General features: G+C 35.3%; 2 protein-coding genes across 2 annotated transcripts; both read left to right on the forward strand.

Annotated features, from left to right (window-relative positions):
* The first annotated feature begins 831 nt into the window (after positions 1-831).
* Positions 832-1842, forward strand: LOC122600306 (zinc finger protein ZAT10-like). The gene has a single exon (XM_043773012.1). It carries the CDS (start codon positions 942-944, stop codon positions 1698-1700), a length of 759 nt encoding a protein of 252 aa, XP_043628947.1. The 5' UTR covers positions 832-941; the 3' UTR covers positions 1701-1842.
* Positions 1843-4588: 2746 nt separating this feature from the next.
* LOC122601433 (zinc finger protein ZAT10-like) lies at positions 4589-5092 on the forward strand. Its single transcript, XM_043774191.1, has one exon. It carries the CDS (start codon positions 4589-4591, stop codon positions 5090-5092), a length of 504 nt encoding a protein of 167 aa, XP_043630126.1.
* Positions 5093-26061: the final 20969 nt, after the last annotated feature.

Genomic DNA, 26061 nt, shown 5'->3' on the forward strand with positions numbered 1-26061 from the left:
TTAAAAATTCATTCCAGATTATTTTTAATTTTCTAATAATATATCTCTAAAATAAAGCAATAAAAGTTAGTAACATAAAGTCATAAACTATAGAGTGGGATAGTAGTAGCAGCCGCCGCCATGTGAAGATCTTGATAGCTTCCTTATAGGAAAAGACATAAATACCCTTAGAACTCGACCCCCACTCTTCTTGACCTGGACCGCCGACTACTTCACTGGGTCGTCCACCCACTTACACTCAAAACGTGTACCCTCCAACTGCTTCCTTACTATCACACACGTCCCCTTTGATCATTTCAATTTTTATATATTCACTCTTTTATTTTATAGTTATTTATCCAATTTTCTTAGGTAACCAAAGTCTCAATTTCCTAAAGTTAACGTAACTAAAAATATCTCAAGTAGTTACTTTTAGACATTTTAATTGTAGTTAGCTACAAATGTTATTAATCTATTGAAACGTGGTGAATTGTCGACATTACAACTCAATTTGATCACTTCAACCTCACTTATCATTATCTTAAACTATTATTTAATTGAACTATTTTCGTATCAAACAAATCTAAAAATCAAAATCATAACTATAACGTACGATCATTCAACTAGTGTGTTATAATAATGATAATTAACTTGTACTCAAGTTGAGCAAAGTAAACTCTAAATATAATTAACAAATTTTATCTATAAAATGGCATAAAGGTTTTTAATGAATCAAAATTTAGTTACCTATAGTTAGACTCATCATATTGAACATGACCATTGAATATGCCACAGTCAACTATGGTAGGGAAGAATACTTTTTTCTCTCTATATATATACAAAATCTCACTCAAACAAATTCACAATATCAAAGTTAACAAATCATAACCACTTCAAACACTCCCACTACTAACCTCTCTCACAACTTCCACATATATATTATATACAAAACATATATACAAATGGCACTTGAAGCACTAAACTCACCGGCAACCACCACAACACCACCATCCTTCCACTACAAATTTCCGGCCACAACCACCATAATTCAAGATTCTTGGAACAAAGGCAAACGATCAAAAAGACCAAGAACCACTACTAGCAATGATTCCGACAACTCTCCCCTACCGGAACCACCACACCCCACGGAAGAAGAATACTTAGCTTTTTGTCTCATGTTACTATCCCGCGGCGGCGCCACCACTACCACAACCACCGTGTCACCGCCACTCCCACCACTTGTGTCCCATAAATGTAGTGTTTGCAATAAAGGGTTTTCTTCTTACCAAGCTCTCGGTGGCCATAAAGCTAGTCACCGGAAAAACACCTCCGACGACCACCACCACCAACCAACCACCTCCGGCACCGCCACAGCTACTACCTCATTATCTACTTTGAAGCCTAGTGGTAGGACCCATGAATGTTCTATCTGTCACCGGATTTTCCCCACCGGCCAAGCACTTGGTGGTCACAAACGACGTCACTACGACGGTAACAGCTCCGGCGCCGGCGGTGTTACAACTTCCGAGAAAACCAGCTCATCTACACACAGCCAACCTCGTGACTTTGACTTGAACTTGCCTGCGTTTTCGGACTTCCCATTGGGTTTGACCGTTGACTATTCAAAGAAAAGTCAACTGTTTATTGATGAACAAGAAGTTGAAAGTCCTCATCCGGCAAAGAAACAACATTTATCCGGCGTTGCCACCGTGGCAAATTAAATTTAAATTAGCAACTATATAACTACATTTGTTTTGACTTCTTATTTTTGTTTTATTAATTTTATTGTAAAGATAAACATATTGTTCTTTTCATATTCGATTAAATTTATTCATTTAAATAATGCAAATGGGATTTTACTAATTGTTGATGTATAACTACAATACATGTTTATATTGTTTGTTAAGAATTTTAATCGATCGGTAAAAAATTACAAGCTATTTTGTTTTTAATTAAACCGTTGCTTTTGAATATATTTATATTTGTTTAGTGTATGAAAACAATTAATAATAGTATCATTTAACTTACAACTGAAAATGTCACAAATTATTGTTTTTTTAATTTACTTCTAATACATTTGTATTTATCTCACATGTAAAACAATACTCGTAATATACATCAAAATAAACTAATCCCCAAATGCACGTGTCAAGCGGTGTTACAATTTTGTGTTTTTGGTGACTTTTCGGTTTGGTTTGCTTCAGTGGCTCTTAAATATGGGTTCGACACGTACGTAGAATCTACTTTTGATGGTCATGAACATAAACTTATTTGTAACAAATTCGATTCATTTGGGTTCTTAATTTAAGGCCTGATTTAGCAATTTCTATAAACTAAAAATGCGAAATTGAAGCCTGTATTGCTATTCTATTAATTGCGGGAAATGAACTCGTTCTATTAGACTATGAGGAGTAGCCCGTTCCATGCCTTGGGTTTCGTTCGAAACGCTTTTGGAACGCTTCACCTCGGCCCCGAGGGGCGTTCCGCTCACTTAATTCGCGTGCCCCATCCGATTTCGAACACGTCTTGCCTTTTGGTTGTTTGTGAGATTTTCACTGTTTGGGTAGTGATGGGTTTGGTGTATATATATATATATATATATATGAGAGTGATCTACAAAAGGTTTCTTCAAATTTTATTTTTTTGAGTTGCAGGTGGGAGGCTGGGAGCTGACGATCGAAGAAGAGAAATTTTGATTACGAATGCTAATTCCATTATATTTAATTTTTAATATTTATTCAAAATGTATTAAGTTTATATTTATTTATAAAAATGTATTAAGTTTAATTATAAATAATCTAAATAATATAAATTAATTATATATAACTAAAAAAAAAAAATAGGGAATGCCCATAGAGCATTCCTCCACCCCAAGGGAATGTCCCTCATGATTGATGATTGCCATGTGTCAACGTATAAATGGAGGAGAGACATTTCCTTGAGGGGCTACTCCCTATAGTCTTATAACTTATTTTGTTTGGGGTTGAAATCATTGCGTTGTGGGTTATTGTGTCGACGGGGTTAGATGTCTTGATTCAAACCCAATTCATTGAAAATTTATGCCCAAATTAACCCAGCTAGCTAGTACAGTAAACATGTTAATTAATTTTCTTAATCCGTTTACCAATCATAGTAAATTTAGAATTACATATAAATTTTAGAGGCTTAGTTTTTTGAATGTATAACATCTATCTATATCTAAAATCTATACTTCTATATTTAGATCTATACTATCTTATAAAACAGTTTGCCTTTTTTTAAAATCTTAAAAGGTGATTTGAACTACTTAAACTACTCTCCTTTTTATTCATTAATTTAAACATCTCTACCTAATATACATACAATATCCTTAAATATCAAACATTCATTTTTTTCTCTCTCATCAAATCTCAACCACTCATTTTTTTTCTCTATCCTCCATAAATCATTATATTCCACTAATTTATTCAAAATCTTTTATCTCGAAAAGCGTATATCGATAAATTATAAAAATTGTATGGCTGTTTTTAAAATTTCATGCTCTTTCATTAGATATTTCATTCGATATACTTTTGACGAATTTTTAAATCCGAGCACGGAGTCCGTACGGCTAAGGCATTTGGCTATCACACTCTATGACTTATCACCTCTATGACCTATCACCCCTACCATTTCACCGCCGCAATGCATGGGTACTATTGCTCGTAACTAAAAGAAGAGTGGTTATATTCTTATCTCCACATTTGAAATTGTATCGCACTGTATAAATTATACAGTTGACTAAACAAATTATTAATGTGTAATTGTAATAGATAAATTAAAAATATGATATAAATATCAATAAAAGAAACATAATATATATGTTATACACTTAACACTCTTTTGATGTCCAAATTTAAAAAGTAAATAAAATTTATTCTTTGAACTGGTTACAATTTTAAGAATAAATTTGGCTGTAAATATAAAAATAACATATTTATATCATATAAGTATTTCACTTTGTATGAAATAAGTTTAATTTCGTTCAATCATTTATGCTTTTTATTTTTGTTAAAAAGACAAATACTCAAGGAATTATTGATAATTATATGGATTAACTTACATAGAGACTAAGTGCTCCAAGTACAATAAAAAACTTTAAAAATGAAAACTTTTTGATAAAATTTTCATCTAGCTTAAAACCAAAATCTCATTAAATATAGTTATATAAACTGTAGTTAAAATGTATGAAAAAAACTATACACTCATCATACAATTTAAGAACAAAAAATAATATTTTTTTATATAGTTAAAAATAAAGTTTTAAAGTTGTATTTTACATTTCTTCATACATGTAAAATAACTTTACTTCAAATTTTACTAAAAGTATTAAACAACTCACAAGATTATTGGTAAAATCTCACGAATTATCCTGCTTGAAAATGTGTACTTATTCTGGCTGACTCGAACTCGAAGTAACGTTCACCGACTTACTTTAAATTGATTTTGTGAAAACTTGGGGACCAAGTAAACTTGATGATTTTACCAGTTATTTTTACCCAATGACCACTTAATAATAATAATTAAATATTCCACATCTATTCACCCAGGCCCTACCATACTTTTCACACATCCACCACACACAACACACATGGCACTTGAAGCTCTAAACTCTCCGGCAACCACCACCACCACAACACCACCGCCACAACCACCACTTTCCACCCACTACAACTTTCCGACCACCACTCACCCATCAGAACCACCATACCCCACTGAAGAAGAATACATAGCTTTTTGCCTCTTATTACTCTCACGCGGCAGCGCCGCCACCACCACCACCACAACCACCGCCACGTCGCCATCACTTGTTTCTTACAAATGTAATATTTGCTATAAAGAATTTTCTTCTTACCAGGCACTTGGTGGCCATACAGGAACTCACCGGAAAAAAGTCTCCGCCGGCAACCACCGTCACCCATCTACCTCCGCCGCCCCCACCACCACCACTTTCTCTTCTTTGATGGCTAGTTTCAGGACCCACGAGTGTTCCATCTGCTACCGGACTTTTCCTACCGGCCAAGCACTCGGTGGTCACAAACGGCGACATTATGAAGGCAAAATCTCCCGCACCGGAAACTTGGGATTTTACTAAATTGCCCTTATGGTTAATGGACTTTAATTGATATCTTATACTATATTTTTATTTTTTTACAGTTTTTGTTAGGTTGATGATGATCAATTAGATACGGATTATATTACTAATGAATTTTAGTTCTACTCCTACTATAGACTGTTAATGATGAGGATTATATCATATGTTAATTGAAGTGATTAGTGAAATTGGGCTTTAATTTCCAGTTTATTCTGTTTAACGATACTAGCACGGTACCCGCGCTATGCGGCGGTGGTCGTGGCGGCGACGGTGTGATGGTTGGACGACTGTTGGTGATGGAGCGGCGGTGAGTTGTGTATATAATTGATGTGAAAGGTTAATGGACATATTTTAAATGATAAAGAACTGACAGTATAATTTAATAATTAATGTTAAGAGGATAGTGTATATAAAAATATTTTAAAGGGTGTTAAGTGAAAATATGTAATTACCAAAAATAAAAAAGGTTATTCTTTTTATCTTTTATTATACTAAAACACAGTTGCTCTAATAACTTATTGTCTAATCACAACTCTCGATTTCTTAATGTTGACTTTTGTTTTCAATTTTGACTTTAATTTACACTTTTTTGTTTTCCATCACAAATTTACACTTTTTACCCATTAATTTTAATATAATAAATAAATAATAAAAGCTAATATATATCCGATAGAATAATAGCTAATATTTATCTAATAAAATAATAATTAATATATATGCAAATTCTATCATATATATATATATATAATTAATTAACTATAAATAATAAATTTATTAAGATTTTATTTAAATTTTAATATACACCAAAAGACAGTTGAACTAATGACTTATTAACCAATCATATCGCTCGATTTTATCAAATTGACTCTGATGTCATTATTTAGTTTTTTACATAATTTTATTTAATTAATAAAAAATAAATAACTAAAATAATTATTTTTACAATGTTATTAAAATTGGTTTCTATCTACAAAGCCCGATTTTCACACACGAACAATTGTACATTGCAGTATCTCGAGTTAAGTCGAGAAAGAGCTTTAAAGTATTAATATGTGACACTTAAACAAATTTCGTCTAAAAAGAAATGTTTCAAATGATGAAGGATGGTATATGCTTTCAATGTTCTTTTATTACATAAGTTTCTTTTTATTAGCTTAATATTTTTGTCATTTGAATTGAACAATTATTATCTATTTATATTTCAACTTTGAACTTATAAGCTTTTATTAGTTACATGTATTAATATCTAATATTAATAATGTCGTAAGTCTCGTGTTCAGTGTTGGACACGGGTCTAAAATCTAGTAATATAGTATAGATTAGTGAAATTGATCAAGTGATTAGTGAATGTAAGTGATAGCTTGATGTTATTAATTAGTGGTGGATAATATTATCTAAAAAATACCATGTGGGTTTATGCATGCCTAAATAAAACATGTTGCACATTTTCACTCAATGGATAGTGTTGGAAATTATCCTTGTGAATAAGGCTTATTAAAAATTTGGGTGATTGATATATCTCTTCCTATATAAACAATTATTTGCATCTTTTAATTTGTACAGTTTTATTTAGAAGCAGATTGTTTAGTGTATGACCCTCTACTTCAACGCATCCATTAAGTATACAATTACTCATTTCTATGTGAAGGATTGAAAGTAAAATGTTCATTGTGAAAGCTAACGTCATATATGTGAAATTTAGATTAAGATTTAGGATGATTCGGTCTAGAACCTAGTTCGATTTGTGTTGCATACTTTCATCATGAAACTCTTTGAACTATCGAGTCGAGCAATCGAGTTGAGTTCAAGCCTTGTTAAGCTTGAATTGAACTTGCTCAGCTTGTTCACAAGCTTAATTATTTTTAGCACATTTTTTCAAGGCTCAAGGAAACTAGTATTATTTGTATTGTCGTTTACTCGTTTACAAATTCATGTCTTCAAAATTTGTTTTCAATATGAATATTTGTCTTTCTAATTAAAAGATATATTATTTTTAATTAATTTAATAGAAATCTTTAGCATAAGAGGCATACAAACCAATAAATTTTAGCTCATATGGTATGAATGATAACCATCAACATATAATTAAGTGTGAGTTCAAGTTTTATTGACTACACTTTTGTAAAAAAGTGTGAAATTTGTTTTGATTATTACATCTTAACCTCCTCATATATACATCCTTGAGATATGTAACATCTTGCTTATAAAAATGTGGATTTCAAAAAATTTTCCAAAATAAAACATAACTCCGTTAATTAAGTGTGGAAGCGTCGTTCAAAAATCTCATTTGATCCATAACGGAATCAATAAAAACATAATAAATGTCTTAAAAGGTGTTACCAACAATATCATCACAATAGCCCAAATGAAATCCACAATCAACGTAAAAGACAACCGACATAAAAATGGCCAAACGGCTAAATAATAAGTCTACTTAAATAAATGCATCTATGGGTAACTAAAGCCACAATCCTCAAGCTCCATAAGTAGCTACCCATCTCACCATCTACCGATCAGCTTCAAGTCCTAACCTGAGGGCACAACATTTTTCCACAAAACACAAGTGTCAGCTTAAAAGCCGAGTAAGATAACAGGTTAGTACAAAACAAGGATTGATAATTAAAACATTTTTATAAAAAAATATATCTCACACATATGTATAGCCACAATCACCCAATTCCACGTTAACAACATCATAAGGATATTTAATCCTATAAAGTGCCTAGCAATCCTTATTAATCCACGTTACAACACAATTTCCACGTTCCACGTTATTCACGTATAGTTATGCCATTATAGTCAACAATAAAATATTTGTGTGTAGGTGGTCATAAAACCTTACAGGAACCTCACACCTGACATGATGGGTAACCTTTCGGGGTCCATTGGCGTCGTTATGGATAGGCATAACCAAATCCATGAGCAAACCGTTTTCGCACGTATGGTGGTCAATCACTCCACCCGGTATACTCTTTCCACGATGATTGAGTCACATGGGAAGCATGTACATTGCCCCCGAGTGATCCACGTACACAAGAGTCCATATGACTAATGTGGGTTAAGCTTAACACTTTTCCACATTGTGCTCGAGACTTAAACACACGATAAATTCCACGTTAACACAGGATAATTCCTCGTTAAATTATTAGGGCCCTTAACGTGCTTCGTGACATGGCAACTTAAATTAGTCTAGTGTACTATGTGTACAGGCCAACCACAAATAACTATTACACAACAAATCATTTATCACAAGCATAAATACATAATCATGCATAAAATGTCCACAAGTAATCCCCATGAACATCCCATACCCAACATACGCATGAGATAGTTAAACATCATAAAAAAGGGAGTAATTATAACATCAAAAGTAAGTTATCTTACCTTTTGGAGATTCACAAACCACAAATAAGAACAGTTTCCCAAGCTTGTTATGTATTCCCGATAAACTATACTCAACCAATAAATAAATATGTCAAACAAAAGGACTACGCAAAAACGTAGCTAATATCCTAAATAAAGTCACCAAAATAGCAAACATTAAAACTGTCAAATCTTAATTCATTAAAAGCCAAGATTTTATATATTTTGCCTTCTGCTGCTCGAAAGTCATGAAACATCAAACAAGTTGATATCGGATTTACTAACCACCTGTTCATATGACACCAAAAAGAAAATAAAAGAACTTTGCATTTTATTACTTGATGACCATGAATAAAAGACAACAATTTGTTAAAATGACTATGGTTTTTGTAGCCCCAAAAGCAAAACAATGTCTGACACTAAAGCTAACAATTGACTCCATTTTTCTTTCACCACACAATTAATGGCTAAAGTGTTGGAACCACGTTAGTGTGACCGTCACTGATCATGTGTCATTCCTGATATGATAATTGACGATAATGAAATCCCTATGTCTAAGTAAATATTCGATGGACGTATTTACTCTTAAAGACATATTATAGGGTTTCCCATTAGGTGATTGGACTTGAGAGGACTAATGAGGCACGAATTAAACACCAGAGGGACTTAATATGAAAATACTCTCCTTATATATCTAGAGAGTAATTAACCCTAATTCAAGGTTAATCACAAAAAATTCACAGCCTCCCAAATCATAAAATTCGTCCATCTTCTCTGTTGAATTCATTAGAACTGAATTCATCACTCCATCCTAAATCAATCATCTTATTTTGGGAACCCGAAATCAATGGCAAATATGTTTAATGCCTTTACAAGTTCCTCTAGATCTCACGGTACGTGTATATTACGAATTGAATTATGTTATATTACAACAATGTGGTATCAGAGCGGGTTACGAAGCTATTCCTTGATTTGATTCGTTTTCGTACCCTAATTCACGAACTGACGAAAGCAGAAGCTTAAATTCGTATGCTTCTTACGAACTTAAAGTTCGTTAGAACTCTAACTTCGTGAGAACTTCCTTGCGAACTCTAAGTTCGTAAACAAAATCACTAAGTTCGTAAGAACACTCTAAGTTCGTAAGGCTTATCTGTGTACAGAACTTCTGCTCATCTTCGCACTTACTTCCTCACGAACTTACACTTTTTCGTAAACTATCTTCGTTGCTTATGTTCGTAAGCTATCTTCGTTTGTTACTTACGAAGATAGTTAACTACTTACGAAGTTAATCACTACTTACGAAGATAGTTAACAACTTACGAAGATAGTCAACTACTTACGAATTTAATCACTACTTACGAAGTTAATCCTTATTACGAACTTAGCTATCTTCGTATTGTGCTTATTTTCATGGATTACTGATTAACTTAGTTGATTATCATGTTCGTGCTTACTAGTTTTACCTTATAATTTCGATGGCTAAATTTGTCTCTTATTTTCGAAAATAATTTTTTCTGAGGCATTTTTACCACAGCACGGCCCCAGCCAAGGGCTCTGCCCCTTGGACCCCGCCAGGGGTTGCCGCCCCTTGGACCCCGCTCCCAGGGGCGCTGCCCCGGACCCCCGTAGTGTGTGGGGGCTTCACACAAATGTACATGGTTTCATCATTTGTGCCCAAAGGTCAGATGTGATTCTCATGGTGTGTTCTTTTCCTTTTAGATAATGAACACTAAGTATATTGATTCTGCCCAAAGGTGATTTAATATACTTTGTGTGCTGAAAGGAACATTTTTCATGCATAAGATACACGATTCTTAATTTTGTGCCCAAAGGTCAAAAGATAAGCGTTGTGCCGCATGAACCTAATGCTCATGTGTACTTAGATATTAGTTACTTCTGCCCAAAGGTGATGTAAATCTAAGTAGAGCCTTATGTTAACTTATTGTTTTGGTGTTTACAATAGGTTACCTATCACTAGCTTCATTAGTATAATGGTCTTAGTCTCATTACTTCAGGAACATTACTTTAGCCTCTTACGTAAGGAACATTATTGTTAGCCCTTAGTTAAGTTTAGGCATTACTTTAGTTCCATTAGTTTTATAGATATTACTTAGTCTGCCTTAGATAGCTAATTATGTCACTATAATCTCATTGCCCTTAGTTTTAGGCATTACGTTATTAATCTTCTATTACTTGTATCCTAAATATATATCCTCCTTATTTCCACTGTAGTACCTCCCATTGGCATTTAGCCACTTACCGGTGAAAACTATGCTTCATGGAAAGATCAGTTAGATCTTACTCTGGGATACTATGACCTGGACTACGCCATTCGTCATGATGAACCCGCTCCCATTACTGCAACCTCTACTGCAGAGCAGATAGCGGCATTTGAGAAGTGGGACAAGGCGAATCGCTTGTCACTTATGACGGTCAAGAACTCTATTCCTCTTGGTCTCCGAGGAGCTATTCCCGAGTCTGATAAAGTGAAAGATTACCTCAAATCTGTTGAGGATTACTTCAAGGGATCGTCTAAAGCGCATGCAAGCAGCTTAATGCTAAAGATGCTTACTCTGAAATACGATGGAAAAAGCGGTGTCCGTGAACACATAATGAAAATGAGCGACATGGTGAACAAGCTTAAGACTCTCGAAATGGAAGTCTCTGACAACTTTCTTGTGCATTTCATAATGACATCATTGCCTGCTCAATTTGATGCCTTCAAGATTAACTATAATGCTCAGAAGGACAAATGGAAGATGAGTGAACTGATTGCAATGTGTCAACAAGAAGAAGATTGCCTTAAGCTCGAGCAACCTGAAGCTGTTCACCTTACTACCACTGCTAATTCCAAGAAGAGGAAGGGTAACAACAGTAACAAGAATGGAAAGAAAGCTTCAAAGATGATTCCTGGTGCAGTTGCCTCTAGCTCTAATGCCTTGAACATCAAGTGTAAGTTCTGTCGTACTCAGGGGCACATTCAGAAAGAGTGTCCTAAGTTCAAGGAATGGCTAGCTAAGAAAGGTAACGTACTTTATGTAATATTTGATTCTTTTACTACTGATGTTCCTGTTAATACATGGTGGGGTGACTCTGGTTCTATGGTCCATGTGACTAACTCAATGCAGGGATTCCATACAATCCAGAAGCTAGGAAAGGGCCAAAGAAAACTTAGAGTTGGAAGTGGTGATTTTTTAGATGTCGAAGCCATGGGAACTTATATTTTACATATGAGTACTGGAAAATGTATTAGACTATTAGATACCTTATATGTACCGAGAATTACTCGGAACCTCGTATCTATTTCTAAACTAGACATTGAAGGTTTTGTAATAATTCATGGTTTCGGCAAGATTACTATTACTCTTAATAATGAATTGCTTGGTCGTGGTTTCTTGGATGGAATGTTGTATAAATTAGAACTAGATCATAATTTCTCACAATCTTTGTTGTCTTTTAATGTTGATGATATAGCTAAGACAAAGACAAAATCACTTAAGCAACAAGAGAATTCCTCCATGTTGTGGCATAAACGTCTTGGCCACATCTCACGAGATCGCATGACACGACTCGTAAAGGATGGAATCTTACCATCTCTTGACTTTAGTGATTTTGAAACATGTATTCAATGTCTCAAAGGCAAAATGGCTAAAGAGAATAAGAAAGGAGCCACAAGAAGTTCCAACTTGTTGGAAATAATTCATACTGATATTAGTGGCCCCTATCCCGCTTCCATTACAGAACATACTTCATTTATTACATTTATTGATGATTATTCACGTTATATGCACATTTATTTGATTAAGGAAAAGTCTGAATCCTTACAAACTTTTACTGATTTTAAAACTTTGGTTGAAAACCAACTTGAACGAAAAATAAAAGTTGTAAGATCAGATAGAAGAGGTGAGTATTATGGTAGACATACTGATGTTGGTCAAGCCGCTGGTCCTTTCCATGACTTTTGTAAGGAACATGGCATAATTAACCAATACACCATGCCTGGTTCTCCTCAACAAAATGTTGTTGCTGAAGGAGAAATAGAACCCTAATGGACATGGTGAGAAGTATGTTTGCCAACACTAACTTACCTACTTTCCTTTGGACTAAGGCCTTAAAAACAGCCGTTCATATACTCAATAGAGTTCCTTCTAAATCTGTCCCTAAAACTCCTCATGAGATCTGGACAGGGAAGAAACTGAGTCTTAGATATATGAAAGTATGGGGCTGTCCTGCCGAAGCTAAATTCTATAACCCTAACTTAAAGAAACTTGATCCTAAAACTGTTACATGTTTCTTTGTCGGTTATCCGGATAACTCAAAAGGTTATCGGTTTTACTGTCCTTCCCACACTACTCGCATCAGTGATACACAGCATGCCACTTTCCTAGAGAACTCAGAGATCAGTGGGAGCACGACAAATCATAACTTCGATTTGCAAGAAGTACAAGAAGGGGGGGGGGGACGATTCGTCGGTTAGTATTATTCCTCCGATAATTCCTCTTGTACAGAACGCTGCTCTGAATGTCACTGATCCAACTCCTCCTAATGTTAATCATGAGACCACTAATGCTGAAGGATCTTCCGAAAATCCCGAAAATCAACTCAGGAGATCATCGAGGTCACGTAGGGCCACCAATTTTGATGACTTCATTACTTATCTCACTGAAGTTGAGGATGTTGGAAAGCTTATTGATCCTACCTCCTATAAAGAAGCCATTAATAGTGATCAGGCCACTCAGTGGAATGAAGCCATGATTGAAGAGCTTAATTCCATGCAACATAATGACGTTTGGGAATTGGTTGAACTTCCTGAAGGATCCAAAACTGTTGGTTGCAAATGGGTCTTCAAAACCAAATTAGACCCGAAAGGAAACGTCGAACGATATAAGGCCAGATTGGTTGCGAAGGGCTATACTCAGAAGGTTGGAGTCGATTATCAAGAGACCTTTTCTCCCGTGTCTCGTAAAGACTCTTTAAGGATCGTTATGGCACTAGTAGCTCACTTTGATCTCGAGTTACATCAGATGGATGTCAAAACAGCTTTCTTAAATGGAGACTTGGAAGAAGACGTATACATGTGGTAACCTGAAGGATTCATTCCAAAAGGTAAAGAGCACATGGTCTACAAGTTAAAGAAATCCATATATGGGTTGAAGCAAGCATCAAGACAATGGTACCTTAAGTTTGATGAAGTCATTAAAGAACAAGACTTCATAAAGAATCAAGTGGATCAATGCACCTATCTCAAGATCAGTGGGAGTAATTTTATAATCCTTGTTTTGTATGTAGACGATATTCTACTACCAAGTAATAACTTGGATATGTTGCCTGAGTCGAAGCGGATGCTTTGGCAGAAATTCGACATGAAAGATCTCGGTGATGCCTCTTATGTTATAGGTATCGAAATACATCGGGATAGGCATAATGGTATTTTAGGTCTTTCTCAAAGGGCCTATATTAAGCGGGTTTTAGAACGCTATAGCATGCAACATTGCGCACCCACTGTAGCTCCAGTAGTTAAAGGAGATGTATTCGGCACTTTCCAAAGTCCGAACACTGAGATTGAAAAGGATCAAATGAGGGTGATACCTTACTCATCAGTAGTTGGGAGCATTATGTACGCTCAGGTCTGTACTCGTCCAGATATCGCTTATATCGCCGGTATGCTAGGACGTTACTTATCTAATCCTGGATTAGCACACTGGAAAGTGGCTAAGAAAGTTCTACGATATCTGCAAGGGACCAAAGACTACAAACTAACGTATAGAAGAAGTGACAATCTAGAAGTAGTAGGCTATTCCGATTCTGATTTTGCCAAAAGCAAGGAAGATAAGAATCTACTTCTGGTTATATTTTCATGTTAGCTGGCGGACCTATCTCTTGGCGGAGTCATAAGCAGAAACTGACTGCAACATCCACCATGATGGCTGAATACATTGCCGTTTATAATGCTACTTGCCATGGGATGTTAATTAGGAATCTGGTCAATGGACTCAAAGTCGTCAACTCCATTTCTAGACCATTGAAGCTTTACTGTGATAACTCAGCTGCCGTAACTTTCTCGAACAGTAACAGTTCAACTGGCACTGGGTTGTATCTCGATACAAAGTATCTGTTTGTACGCGAACGGGTTGAGGAAAATGTTCTTTGTATTGAGTACATAAGTACAAATGACATGCTAGCGGATCCGATGACCAAAGGTCTTCCTCCTAATGTCTTCGTAGGGCACGTGTCGAAGATGGGGCTTACTAAAGACTTAGTTTAATTTAATAGCATATTGTACTTATTTGGTCATTAGTATTACTGTTTAAAATTTTTCCTCCTTATTCAGATTTTGTTTGTCTATTAATCGCACTTTGAGTACTCGTATTAGTGTGTTGACATTATTGTGACAAAATTTGTCTTAGTCAATTGATTATTGCTTATTAGTTTTAAATTTGAGTCATAGTTTGACTAGTGGGGGTCCTGAGTTGATGTTCTTCTCTACGACTGTACTTATTGGCTATGATTTCGGTTTAAAACAAAATGAGTATTATTCCGGAACTTATTGGAATACTCATAGATAAATGATCGCTCGGTCAAGTGGGAGAATGTTGGAACCACGTTAGTGTGACCGTCACTGATCATGTGTCATTCCTGATATGATAATTGACGATAATGAAATCCCTATGTCTAAGTAAATATTCGATGGACGTATTTACTCTTAAAGACATATTATAGGGTTTCCCATTAGGTGATTGGACTTGAGAGGACTAATGAGGCACGAATTAAACACCAGAGGGACTTAATATGAAAATACTCTCCTTATATATAGAGAGAGTAATTAACCCTAATTCAAGGTTAATCACAAAAAATTCACAGCCTCCCAAATCATAAAATTCGTCCATCTTCTCTGTTGAATTCATTAGAACCGAATTCATCACTCCATCCTAAATCAATCATCTTATTTTGGGAACCCGAAATCAATGGCAAATATGTTTAATGCCTTTATAGGTTCCTCTAGATCTCCCGGTACGTGTATATTACGAATTGAATCATGTTATATTACAACATAAAGGACCACCACATTCATAAAACACAATTACTATATATTTATTAAAAACTACAAGGAATCAAAAGAAATAAAGATCAAAGTTGTAATTCCTTTCCTTTCTGTCTACTCGACTCCAACAGAAGCATATAATATCCTTACATTTTGATTGCTACTAGTTACTTACATCTAGTTTATTTTATATATTTATTTTATTTTTGGATGACTAGGAGATATCACCAATAGTATTCTGATGGCAAGCAAAACAAACTTTCCTAATTATCTTTTTAACACCACTAAAATGCTAGACAAAATGACAGCCCTCTCTTTATCATTTACGGCCATGCCATCAAAAGAACAACTCAATATATTCTTACCCATATCTATATATGAAGTTCGATTTAAATGGCATGACAAAGAATGCAGAATCAAAAGACAACATAAGGACCAAGGCAATGCACTAAATGGTTTTGGACTTCTCCTTAATTTGTCAGCCATTATTAGTATGAAAATACACCACAATATTATATATAAATATATGCAAACACAGTGATCAACCCATCCCAATGTCACAACCATCTTTCTACTAATATATATATATATATATATAGTCTACTTATGGAACAACAAATCTCACAATGCAAAGAAGTAATCCCACTTTTTTTTATTGCGGCTAGGACCAGAAATAACGCCCCCTTTAAATTTCTTTAGTGAATTGCCATTAAGAATCCTAAACGAGACTATATATAGAGTTTTGTTTTTGATAGTTTTGTGATTACAGATGGCGGCTAACTTATACCCAGAGGAAGAAACAATATGAATTTTCTATTTTCTTATACTTAGCACTCGACGGCAATTAGTAGGGATTACATGTATAATTTAGATGAGGGTTTATATTATTACTTGGTTAATCCTTAACCACACTTAAATGAGTTTTCACTAAATCAACACTTAACACCCCATTAACTTTTTTTTTAACCAAGTAACCTCCTCGCGTAACCTCATGTAACTACATCTAACAAATAATCAACATTAGGGAATACATACCGCTTTAAGCATCATTTATGGTAAACATTTATCGACGTAACACGCTACATGGAATACATACACGAATTTATCCACATAACTGACACACATTATTCTACGTAAACAACCACATACTAACTCACATAAAACACTTGGTAATTATCGCGCTATAATTTACATAATATGACGCCTTTTAACGAGGTCAACATTGACTAACGGTCAAAGCCAATTGAATAGAATAACAGAGTTCAGGATGTTACAAGATATTAGGATGCAAAATCCGTGAAAAATGTTACTTAGGCGGTTCCTTTTCTTTTTTCCTTAGAAAATTAGCATATTTGAGATGTACAACTATCATTGATGCAGGCCCAAGCCTCCACGTATTGAAGATGAGACCCTTTTCTACTTAGAAAGTTAAGACAAAAAGAGACTTTCACTAAAATGGCCACAACTTTTACTACAGAGCTTCGATTTCAACGTATGACCAGTCAAAACGACCATAGTAAGAGGAGCATCAAGTTGCAAACTGTCAAAGGCAGAATTGGGTCAGTCTTCGGGCCCCAAAATGCTGTTTTCTAGGAGTTATGGACCTTTTTATATGTTTTTTCGGGTTTTTTGAATTTTCTTTTCGTTATAACTTTCGGCCCACTTATTATTTAGGTCCCGTTCGAATTTTGCATGCTTATTTATATCACTATAGCCATGGGAGAATGATCAGTTTTTCATAAATCAAAATTTCATTTTTCCCTATACATGTGTGTATTTGTGTGAAAATCCCTAAACTTTGGTATTCTATTAGAATCAACGAACTTTAGAAGAATTATTTTCCGGGTATTCTTTGAATCAACGGGGTCAATTATTTATCCTAAATTTCTGTCTATATCAATCATGATATAATTATATGCTCCTTTTGTTTATATAAGCTCAATGTCAATAGTTTAACCTTTAGATCGTTCCCAATGGGCCGTTGTCATCTAATCCTTGGTTGCGGACAGCGGCCAAATTCTGGCCGTGTTCCCAGTCTTCAATTTTCCTGATCAAGAAGACAAGAATGTGACAGGTGAGGTCCAAGGGACTTTTCTATAATTTATTTTTTGTGCTTTAAAATATATAATTGGAATTTCAGAATTTAGGAAGAGATGGTATTGTTTGTTAAGGGTGTATTTTGGGTAAATTCTAGAAGGGCAAATAACGTAAATAACATGACATTTGTAATTAAGCATAAGAATTTGGTGAGAATAGCCGTATTGTTGGGAGAGGCCTTATCGTTCCCATCCAAAAACACAGACGTCTATTTACCTCTTTTAATGATAAGATTAGGCACATAAATGCCAAATTATATCTAACTTAATAGCTGTTGGACACCATTCAAGAAAACAACAATTTTATTGAAGATACATTCGAATTACAATAATTAAATTACAAGTAAATTAAGTACTACTAAACAACACAAGAATACAAATAAAGAACATAACAGAAATAGAAAGAAAGGCAAAAAACGGGCTGAAGATATGGTTAAACCAAGGTCTCTTAAAACTGATTTCGGGCCACCCAAGTGAACCCGACAGTTTTCCAGGGTACAACAGCCAAGGCAGATTGTACTGCCGGAGTTAACCACAACCCGGAATTATACCTTCAAGAACATAACGAAATGAAGAAAATGAAAGAAAATCTTGTTGATGATCCAGTTTGAGAGAGTGTTTCTTTTGTTGCTGAACTACCAAAACACCACTAAGTATAGTTTATATACATATAAACTGGTTAGTGGATGTTTTAGTGGGACACATGTTGGTTTGCATGATTAAACAACATGTGTTACACTTAAGGCTAAGTCAAGTGTCCTGCCAGGTGCAAGGCCTGGAATAAGACCATCCACTGAGCCATATACAACTACCCGCAAAGTGCGCCACTAAAACGCCACATTACGCCTCATCGCCCACGCCCACGGTCCCGGTCTTGGGCGCGGGCGCGTCGGGTGCTTCGCACCCTCCTAGCTCACTTGGGGTGTAGCCCCTTATAAGGAATTATAATTCCTCCAACACTCCTCCTTATAAACATACTTAATGTTTATTATTCTACCAATGTGAGACACACTCACATTAGATAATTATTCTTTCAACTCCTTTTAACATATCTATTAACTTGGATATTCTTTGTTATTACATCAAATTTCCAACAATAGCAACATACAATAGCAACAAGTGCAAAGTGCGCCACTAAAACGCCACATTACGCCTCATCGCCCACGGTCCCGGTCCCGGTCTCGGGCACGGGCGCGGGCGCGTTGGGTGCTTCGCACCCTCCTAGCTCACTTGGGGTGTAGCCCCTTATAAGGAATTATAATTCTTCCAACACTCCTCCTTATAAACATACTTAATGTTTATTCTTCTACCAATGTGGGACACACTCACATTAGATAATTATTCTTTCAACTCCTTTTAACATATCTATTAACTTGGATATTCTATGTTATTACATAAAATTTCCAACAATCCCCCACATTAATAGATATGGTTATTAAAGATAAATTCCGACAGTCAAGTATTGCAGGATAAGTAGGTGTTACCCTTTGAACTTTCCTTTGTGAGTGCACTTAGTCTCCTAGCAGTTAGTAGAACTTGATGTCTTTGAACTAACTCCTTTTTACGTAGACGTTATTGCACATCACACAATACTTTCCCTAGTCTGGTTAACCCCTCACTTTCGTGTCCGTTATGGTCATGGAACACTATCCTGGTTCTGCGAGAGCTCTAGGAATTGCGCCCCCACAATTCCATTCGAAGCGACCACACTTCTCTCTAACATAGGTGGTTGCTCACAATCATTAAAAGCTATAAGCTTAACCTCTATGATATCATTGATTTGATATAGGAATGGACTAGGAAAAATTTGCAACTCACTTTATTGTGGTGGGTTCTCCCCCCACAGTGACTGTAAACTCCCTTTGATGTTTGGGGTACTCCCCACAATGACTTCCTCTATTCGTACAATTAGGTTGTCCTATTGAACCTAGATCATGGGATCTCCATTTACATCTAGGTTAGGTTTTCCTTCGTACAAATTTACTCAATGGGCTTTAGTCCCATTCCTCTTGATGACTTATAAACTGCCTCACTACTTAAACCTTTAGTTAGCGGATCCACAATGTTATACTTTGACCTAACATAGTCAACAGTGATAACCCCTGTTGTGAGCAGTTGTCGTATACTATTATGCCTACGACGAATATGTCTTGACTTGCCATTATACATTGTATTTTGAGCTCTACCAATAGCCGATTGGCAATCACAATGTATACAAATAGCCGTTAATGGCTTTGGCCATCTTGGAACATATTCCAAGAAATGTCGTAGCCATTCTGCTTCTTCTCCAGCTTTATCCAATGCTATAAATTCAGATTCCATCGTGGATCTAGCAATTAGCGTTTGCTTGGATGATTTCCAAGTTATAGCTGCTCCTCCAAGAGTAAATACATATCCACTTGTGGATTTGGAATCCTTTATATCGGATATCCAATTAGCATCACTATATCCTTCCAATACAGCTGGATCTCGACCAAAATGCAGCCCATAATTCTTTGTATATCTCAAGTATCTTAGTAATCTAGTCATAGCCTTCCAATGTTCCAAACTAGGATTACTAGTATATCTACTTAGCCTACTAACAGCATAGGCTAAGTCAGGCCTAGTACTTGTCATGAGATACATTAAGTTGCCAATTACCCTTGAGTACTCCAATTGAGCAACACCTTCATTGAAGATCTATTGGAGATGTTGTGTGGTATCTATTGGAGATCGAGCAACTCTTGAGTCCTCGGGACTGAATTTCTCAAGGATCTTGTCCACATAGTGAGATTGACTTAACACCAGACCATCTTGGGTTCGAGTAATTTTCATTCCAAGAATGACATCTGCTAAACCCATATCCTTTATGTCAAATCTCGCCTTCAACATGTCTTTGGTAGATTTGATCATACTATCATCACTACCCACAATGAGTATGTCATCGACATATAGACAAAGTATAACATATCCCTTAGATATATCTTTGACATAAACACATTTATCACACTCATTAATCCTGAAACCATTGTCGAGCATGACTTGATCAAACTTTTGGTGCCATTGCTTTGGAGCTTGTTTCAATCCGTACAAAGACTTGACAAGTTTACAAACTTTGTCCTCCTGGCCAGGAGTGAAAAAACCCTCAGGTTGTTCCATATATATTTCTTCATCAAGCTCTCCATTGAGAAATGCGGTTTTTACATCCATTTGATGTATTTCCAAATTTCTCAATGCTGCAATCGCAAGCACCAATCTGATCGAAGTTACTCGAGTTACAAGCGCATATGTGTCAAAGTAATCAAGATCTTTCTTTTGTCTATATCCTTTAACCACAAGTCTTGCCTTGTACTTATCAATAGAGCCATCAGATTTCATCTTTTTCTTGAATATCCAACGATGTTCAAGTGGTTTACAACCAGGTGGAAGACGAACTAATTCCCAAGTATGATTCTGCAAAATAGAATCAATTTCACTCTTAATGGCTTCTTTCCATTGAAGCGCTTCTTGTGAAGTAACCGCTTCATGATATGTTTGAGGTTCACTCATAACCATATAAGAAACAAAATCAGGCCCGAAAGATTTTTCAATCTTTTGCCTTTTGCTTCTTCGCGGTTCTACTTCTTCTTCCTCTGATTGTTCTTGATGATCATCTGGAACAATCTTATCAACCGGAGTTGATGTAGAAGCTTTTCCTCGATCCAAACGAGGAAACACATTTTCAAAAAACGAAGCATTTCTTAACTCAAGTATACTGTTTTTGTGTATTTCCGGGTTCTTAGACTCATGTACTAGAAACCGATATGCACTACTATGTTCAGCAAGATTTGAGGATTCACAATCGCTACCATGCTTAGCATATCCTATGAATACACAATCAACAGTTTTTGGTCCTATCTTTTGAACTTTAGGTGGTGGAACCACCACCTTTGCTAAACACCCCCACACTTTCAAGAACTTATAGGATGGTTTTCTATTAAACCATAACTCATAAGGTGTAACATCCTTTTTCTTGAAAGGTATCTTGTTCAAAAGATAGTTTGCCGATAAAACTGCATCTCCCCACATATCTTGTCCTAAGCCCGAGCTTATTAACATGGCATTCATCATCTCTTTAAGACTTCGATTTTTCCTTTCAGCAATGCCATTTTATTGTGGGGTATAAGGAGCTGTTTGCTCATGGATAATACCATTTTGAGCACAAATTTCAGCAAATGGAGAAACATATTCACCTCCTCTATCGCTCCTTAATCTTTTAATCTTTTTGTTGAGTTGATTCTCAACTTCATTTTTGTACAAGATAAACTTATCTATTGCTTCATTCTTGCTCTTTAGTAAGTATACATAGCAATATCTTGTACAATCATCAATAAATGTAATGAAATATTTGTTACCACCTCGAGTGGGAATCGATCTAAAATCACATACATCGGTATGGATTAAATCAAGTGGCTCGGTGTTTCGTTCAATAGATTTGAAAGATTTCGTGGTTTGTTTAGCTTCAACACAAGTTGAACATTTAGAATTAGAATCAATGTTAAAAGATGGTATACAATTTAACTTAATTAAACAACGCATTGAATTAAAATTCACATGTCCAAGACGATTATGCCAAATATTAGAAGACTCAATCAAATAAGCGGAAGTAGAAGCATTTTCATTCACTTGCTTAATAGGTACAACATTGAGCTTAAACATCCCATTAAGGGCATAACCTTGACCAACATACAAATCACGTTTAGTTAACTTATCACTTTCAAACACTAAACGAAACCCATTCTTGTTAAGCAACCAACCCGACACAAGACTCTTGCGTAATTCGGGAACATACAACGCATTGGTTAACTTGAGCTCTCTCCCCGAAGTCCACTTGAGGATCACATCACCTTCACCCTTGATATCAGCGGTGGCGGCATTTCCCATATACAACTTTTCTTCACCGGATATTTCTTTCAAGTTATGGAACATAGTCTTATCCGGACACACATGACGGGTTGCACCCGTATCAACCCACCATCCTTTGATTCCATCGGTGGTAAGATTGACCTCTTCCAACTTAGCCGTGAGGTCAGAAATCATAGCAACAAGAGCCATGTTATCTTCGATCATATTTGCCCTTTCCTTCCTTGGATTCTTGCATTGATCAGCTCGGTGACCAGATTCACCACAATTGTAACACTTCCCTTTGAACAAACTAACCTTCTTCTTCACACCACCATTCTTTGGACTCAAATCCATCCTTTTTCCTTTGTTCTTCTTAATAGGACCTTTCCCTTTACCCTTGAAATTACCTTTTCCTTTGGAACTTTGTCCATGCTCAACAAAGTTGGCCTTAGCAAGACCTTCAATATGACCACCATTTTGAGCACCTCTATTGTCTTCCTCAACTCGAAGACGAACAACAAGCTCTTCAACGGTCATTTGCTTTTGCTTATGCTTAAGGTAATTTTTAAAATCCAACCAACTTGGGGGCAACTTTTCAATCATGGAAGCAACTTGAAATGTTTCACCAAGAACCATTCCTTCTGATAAGATTTCACTGATTATAATTTGCAATTCTTCAACCTGTGCCATAACAGTTTTAGAGTCAACCATTTTAAACTCTAAAAACCTTGCAACTATGAACTTTTTAGTTCCGGCATCTTCGGTTTTGTATTTCTTTTGCAAAGATTCCCATAAATCTTTTGCAGTTGTTATTTTGCAAAATACATTATATAGTGAATCAACTAGACCATTTAACACATAGTTTCGACATAGATATTTAGAATGCTTCCAAGCATCAACAGCACTTACTGATTGAGCATCAGTAGAACCTTCAGGAATTTGAGGTGCTGTTTCAGTTAGGAATCTCGCAAGATTCAAAGTCGTCAAATAGAACAACATCTTTTGTTGCCACATCTTGAAGTTGTTTCCAGAAAACGTTTACGGTTTTTCACAGTGGTTGGCCATAGTTTGGGCAGCTTGGGTACCTACTAAAGGTCCCATGCTTGTAGAGACAGTATGTCCTACAGATTGAGAAACATTTGCACCAACGGTGTTGGCGGTGGTAGAAGAAGTAGTTCCATTAGTAGAGGAGTTCATTTCAGTAGCCATTTCTGAAATAGAACAATCAAAGTTTTACTAAAAAACTTGCAGAAAGTAAAGACTAATTTAAATGAATAACTTTACAGAAAAGTACATAACAAAGTTTTGGAAAAACATATTTCTGTAATTTGAATTAACAGAATAGTGAAGAAAGAAATCAGTTTTAAGATTGTTAGACACCATTCAAGAAAACAACAATTTTATTGAAGATACATTCGAATTACAATAATTAAATTACAAGTAAATTAAGTACTACTAAACAATACAAGAATACAAATAAAGAACATAACAGAAATAGAAAGAAAGGCAAAAAATGGGCTGAGGATATGGTTAAACCAAGGTCCCTTAAAACTGATTTCGGGCCACCCAAGGGAACCCGACAGTTTTCCAGGGTACAACAGCCAAAGCAGATTGTACTGCCGGAGTTAACCACAACCCGGAATTATACCTTCAAGAACAAAACGAAATGAAGAAAATGAAAGAAAATCTGATTGATGATCCAGTTTGAGAGAGTGTTTCTTTTGTTGCTGAACTACCAAAACACCACTAAGTATAGTTTATATACATATAAACTGGTTAGTGGATGTTTTAGTGGGACACATGTTGGTTTGCATGATTAAACAACATGTGTTACACTTAAGGTTAAGTCAAGTGTCCTGCCAGGTGCAAGGCCTGGAATAAGACCATCCACTGAGCCATATACAACTACCCGCAAAGTGCGCCACTAAAACGCCACATTACGCCTCATCGCCTACGCCCACAGTCCCAGTCTTGGGCGCGGGCGCGTCGGGTGCTTCGCACCCTCCTAGCTCACTTGGGGTGTAGCCCCTTATAAGGAATTATAATTCCTCCAACACTCCTCCTTATAAACATACTTAATGTTTATTATTCTACCAATGTGAGACACACTCACATTAGATAATTATTCTTTCAACTCCTTTTAACATATCTATTAACTTGGATATTCTATGTTATTACATAAAATTTCCAACAATAGCAACATACAAAAATAGAAATGAAATATGAAGTAGCAATGTCATTGTTCAAAGTTATTCTACAATAATAACAAAAAGTCATTGAGAAAAGGTATTTCATAGTGTGCCATACAAGCTAAGGTTGGCTCGGTCAGTGTAAGCATTTCTATTTTTGGCCACACCAAACTGTCAAGGAGACGACATAATCCCAAAGTCATGTTTGACTCTGCACGGTCAAGAAAAGGGTTCGGTGTCACTTGAACCAACCACAAACTTGGACTTGCCAAATAAACCAGCTGGTTGATTTACATTCACACTTTGTACCATATATTATTGTTGCATATGTAGGATGCGGTTGTTTACTTTATACGAATATAAGTTATATTGGGCTGGTGGCCAAACTACATGCCTACCATTCTAGCTTCCTGATTGTGTATACACGCATTACAAAACCATTCGAGTCTTGTTGGATTTTCAGCTACTTTCTTGGTTTTGGAATTTTGGATAATTAGTTTTAGACTTTAGTTAATGTGTATGAGATATGATAAATTATCCCAAATAAATTCTTAATAGACCAATATACGGGATTGAATTGTGAACTTCTTTTAAAAGGCAAAAATGTTTAATTTACCACCCACTTAAAACTGAAATGACAAATTGTCTCAGCTAAATTGGTTGATATAAGTGAGATCTTTTTGGGTTAAACCAGTGAATAAATTAATTTACATGAAACGAAAATTGTTAAATTGGTCACTTTGAAGTGAATATATCAACTGTAATCAAATGCACGATATGTCTGAATTAATGTTTCACTAAAAAGATATAAGGTATTTCTTCTTTGGGCGATATATAGTTTGTACAGAGATTCATGATGAGACGTTCAATGAATGATATGTAGATTATTCGACAAAAAGTTAGGTTGTGAACATTATTTATCTTTCTAAATGAAAGAATAAGAACAATCTAGTTTTTACAAACAAATTTGTTTGGTTAAATTTAAACGAAACATGAACATGAAAGTTTCGTTCACTTAAGTATATATCCATGTGCTTTTTGTCCATTGAAAAGATATATATAGAATGATGGCAACGTTTATTCGGTTCAATGTTTTAAAACCGGGTATTTTAGTTATACCGGCGTGGAAAAATTTTCCGGTATTACCGGTATTATCAGTAATACCGGAAATACCGGCCGGTACGACTATTTTTAATTTATTATATTTTTTTTATAAAAATCCTACAAAACTTGTTACAATTTAACAAAAATAGTCAAAATACAATTATAATTTACTCAAAAATAATACCAAATATGTATTTCATAACAAAATATAGGTTTTAAAGTTCACAAATAACAAAAAATAACATTAAAGTATCATAAAAATAATTTTTTAAAAAAATCAAAATTTACTTTTTGAAAATACCAGAAATACCA

This window comes from Erigeron canadensis, chromosome 5, assembly GCF_010389155.1.
Source record: "Erigeron canadensis isolate Cc75 chromosome 5, C_canadensis_v1, whole genome shotgun sequence".
Classification (NCBI taxonomy): domain Eukaryota; kingdom Viridiplantae; phylum Streptophyta; class Magnoliopsida; order Asterales; family Asteraceae; genus Erigeron; species Erigeron canadensis.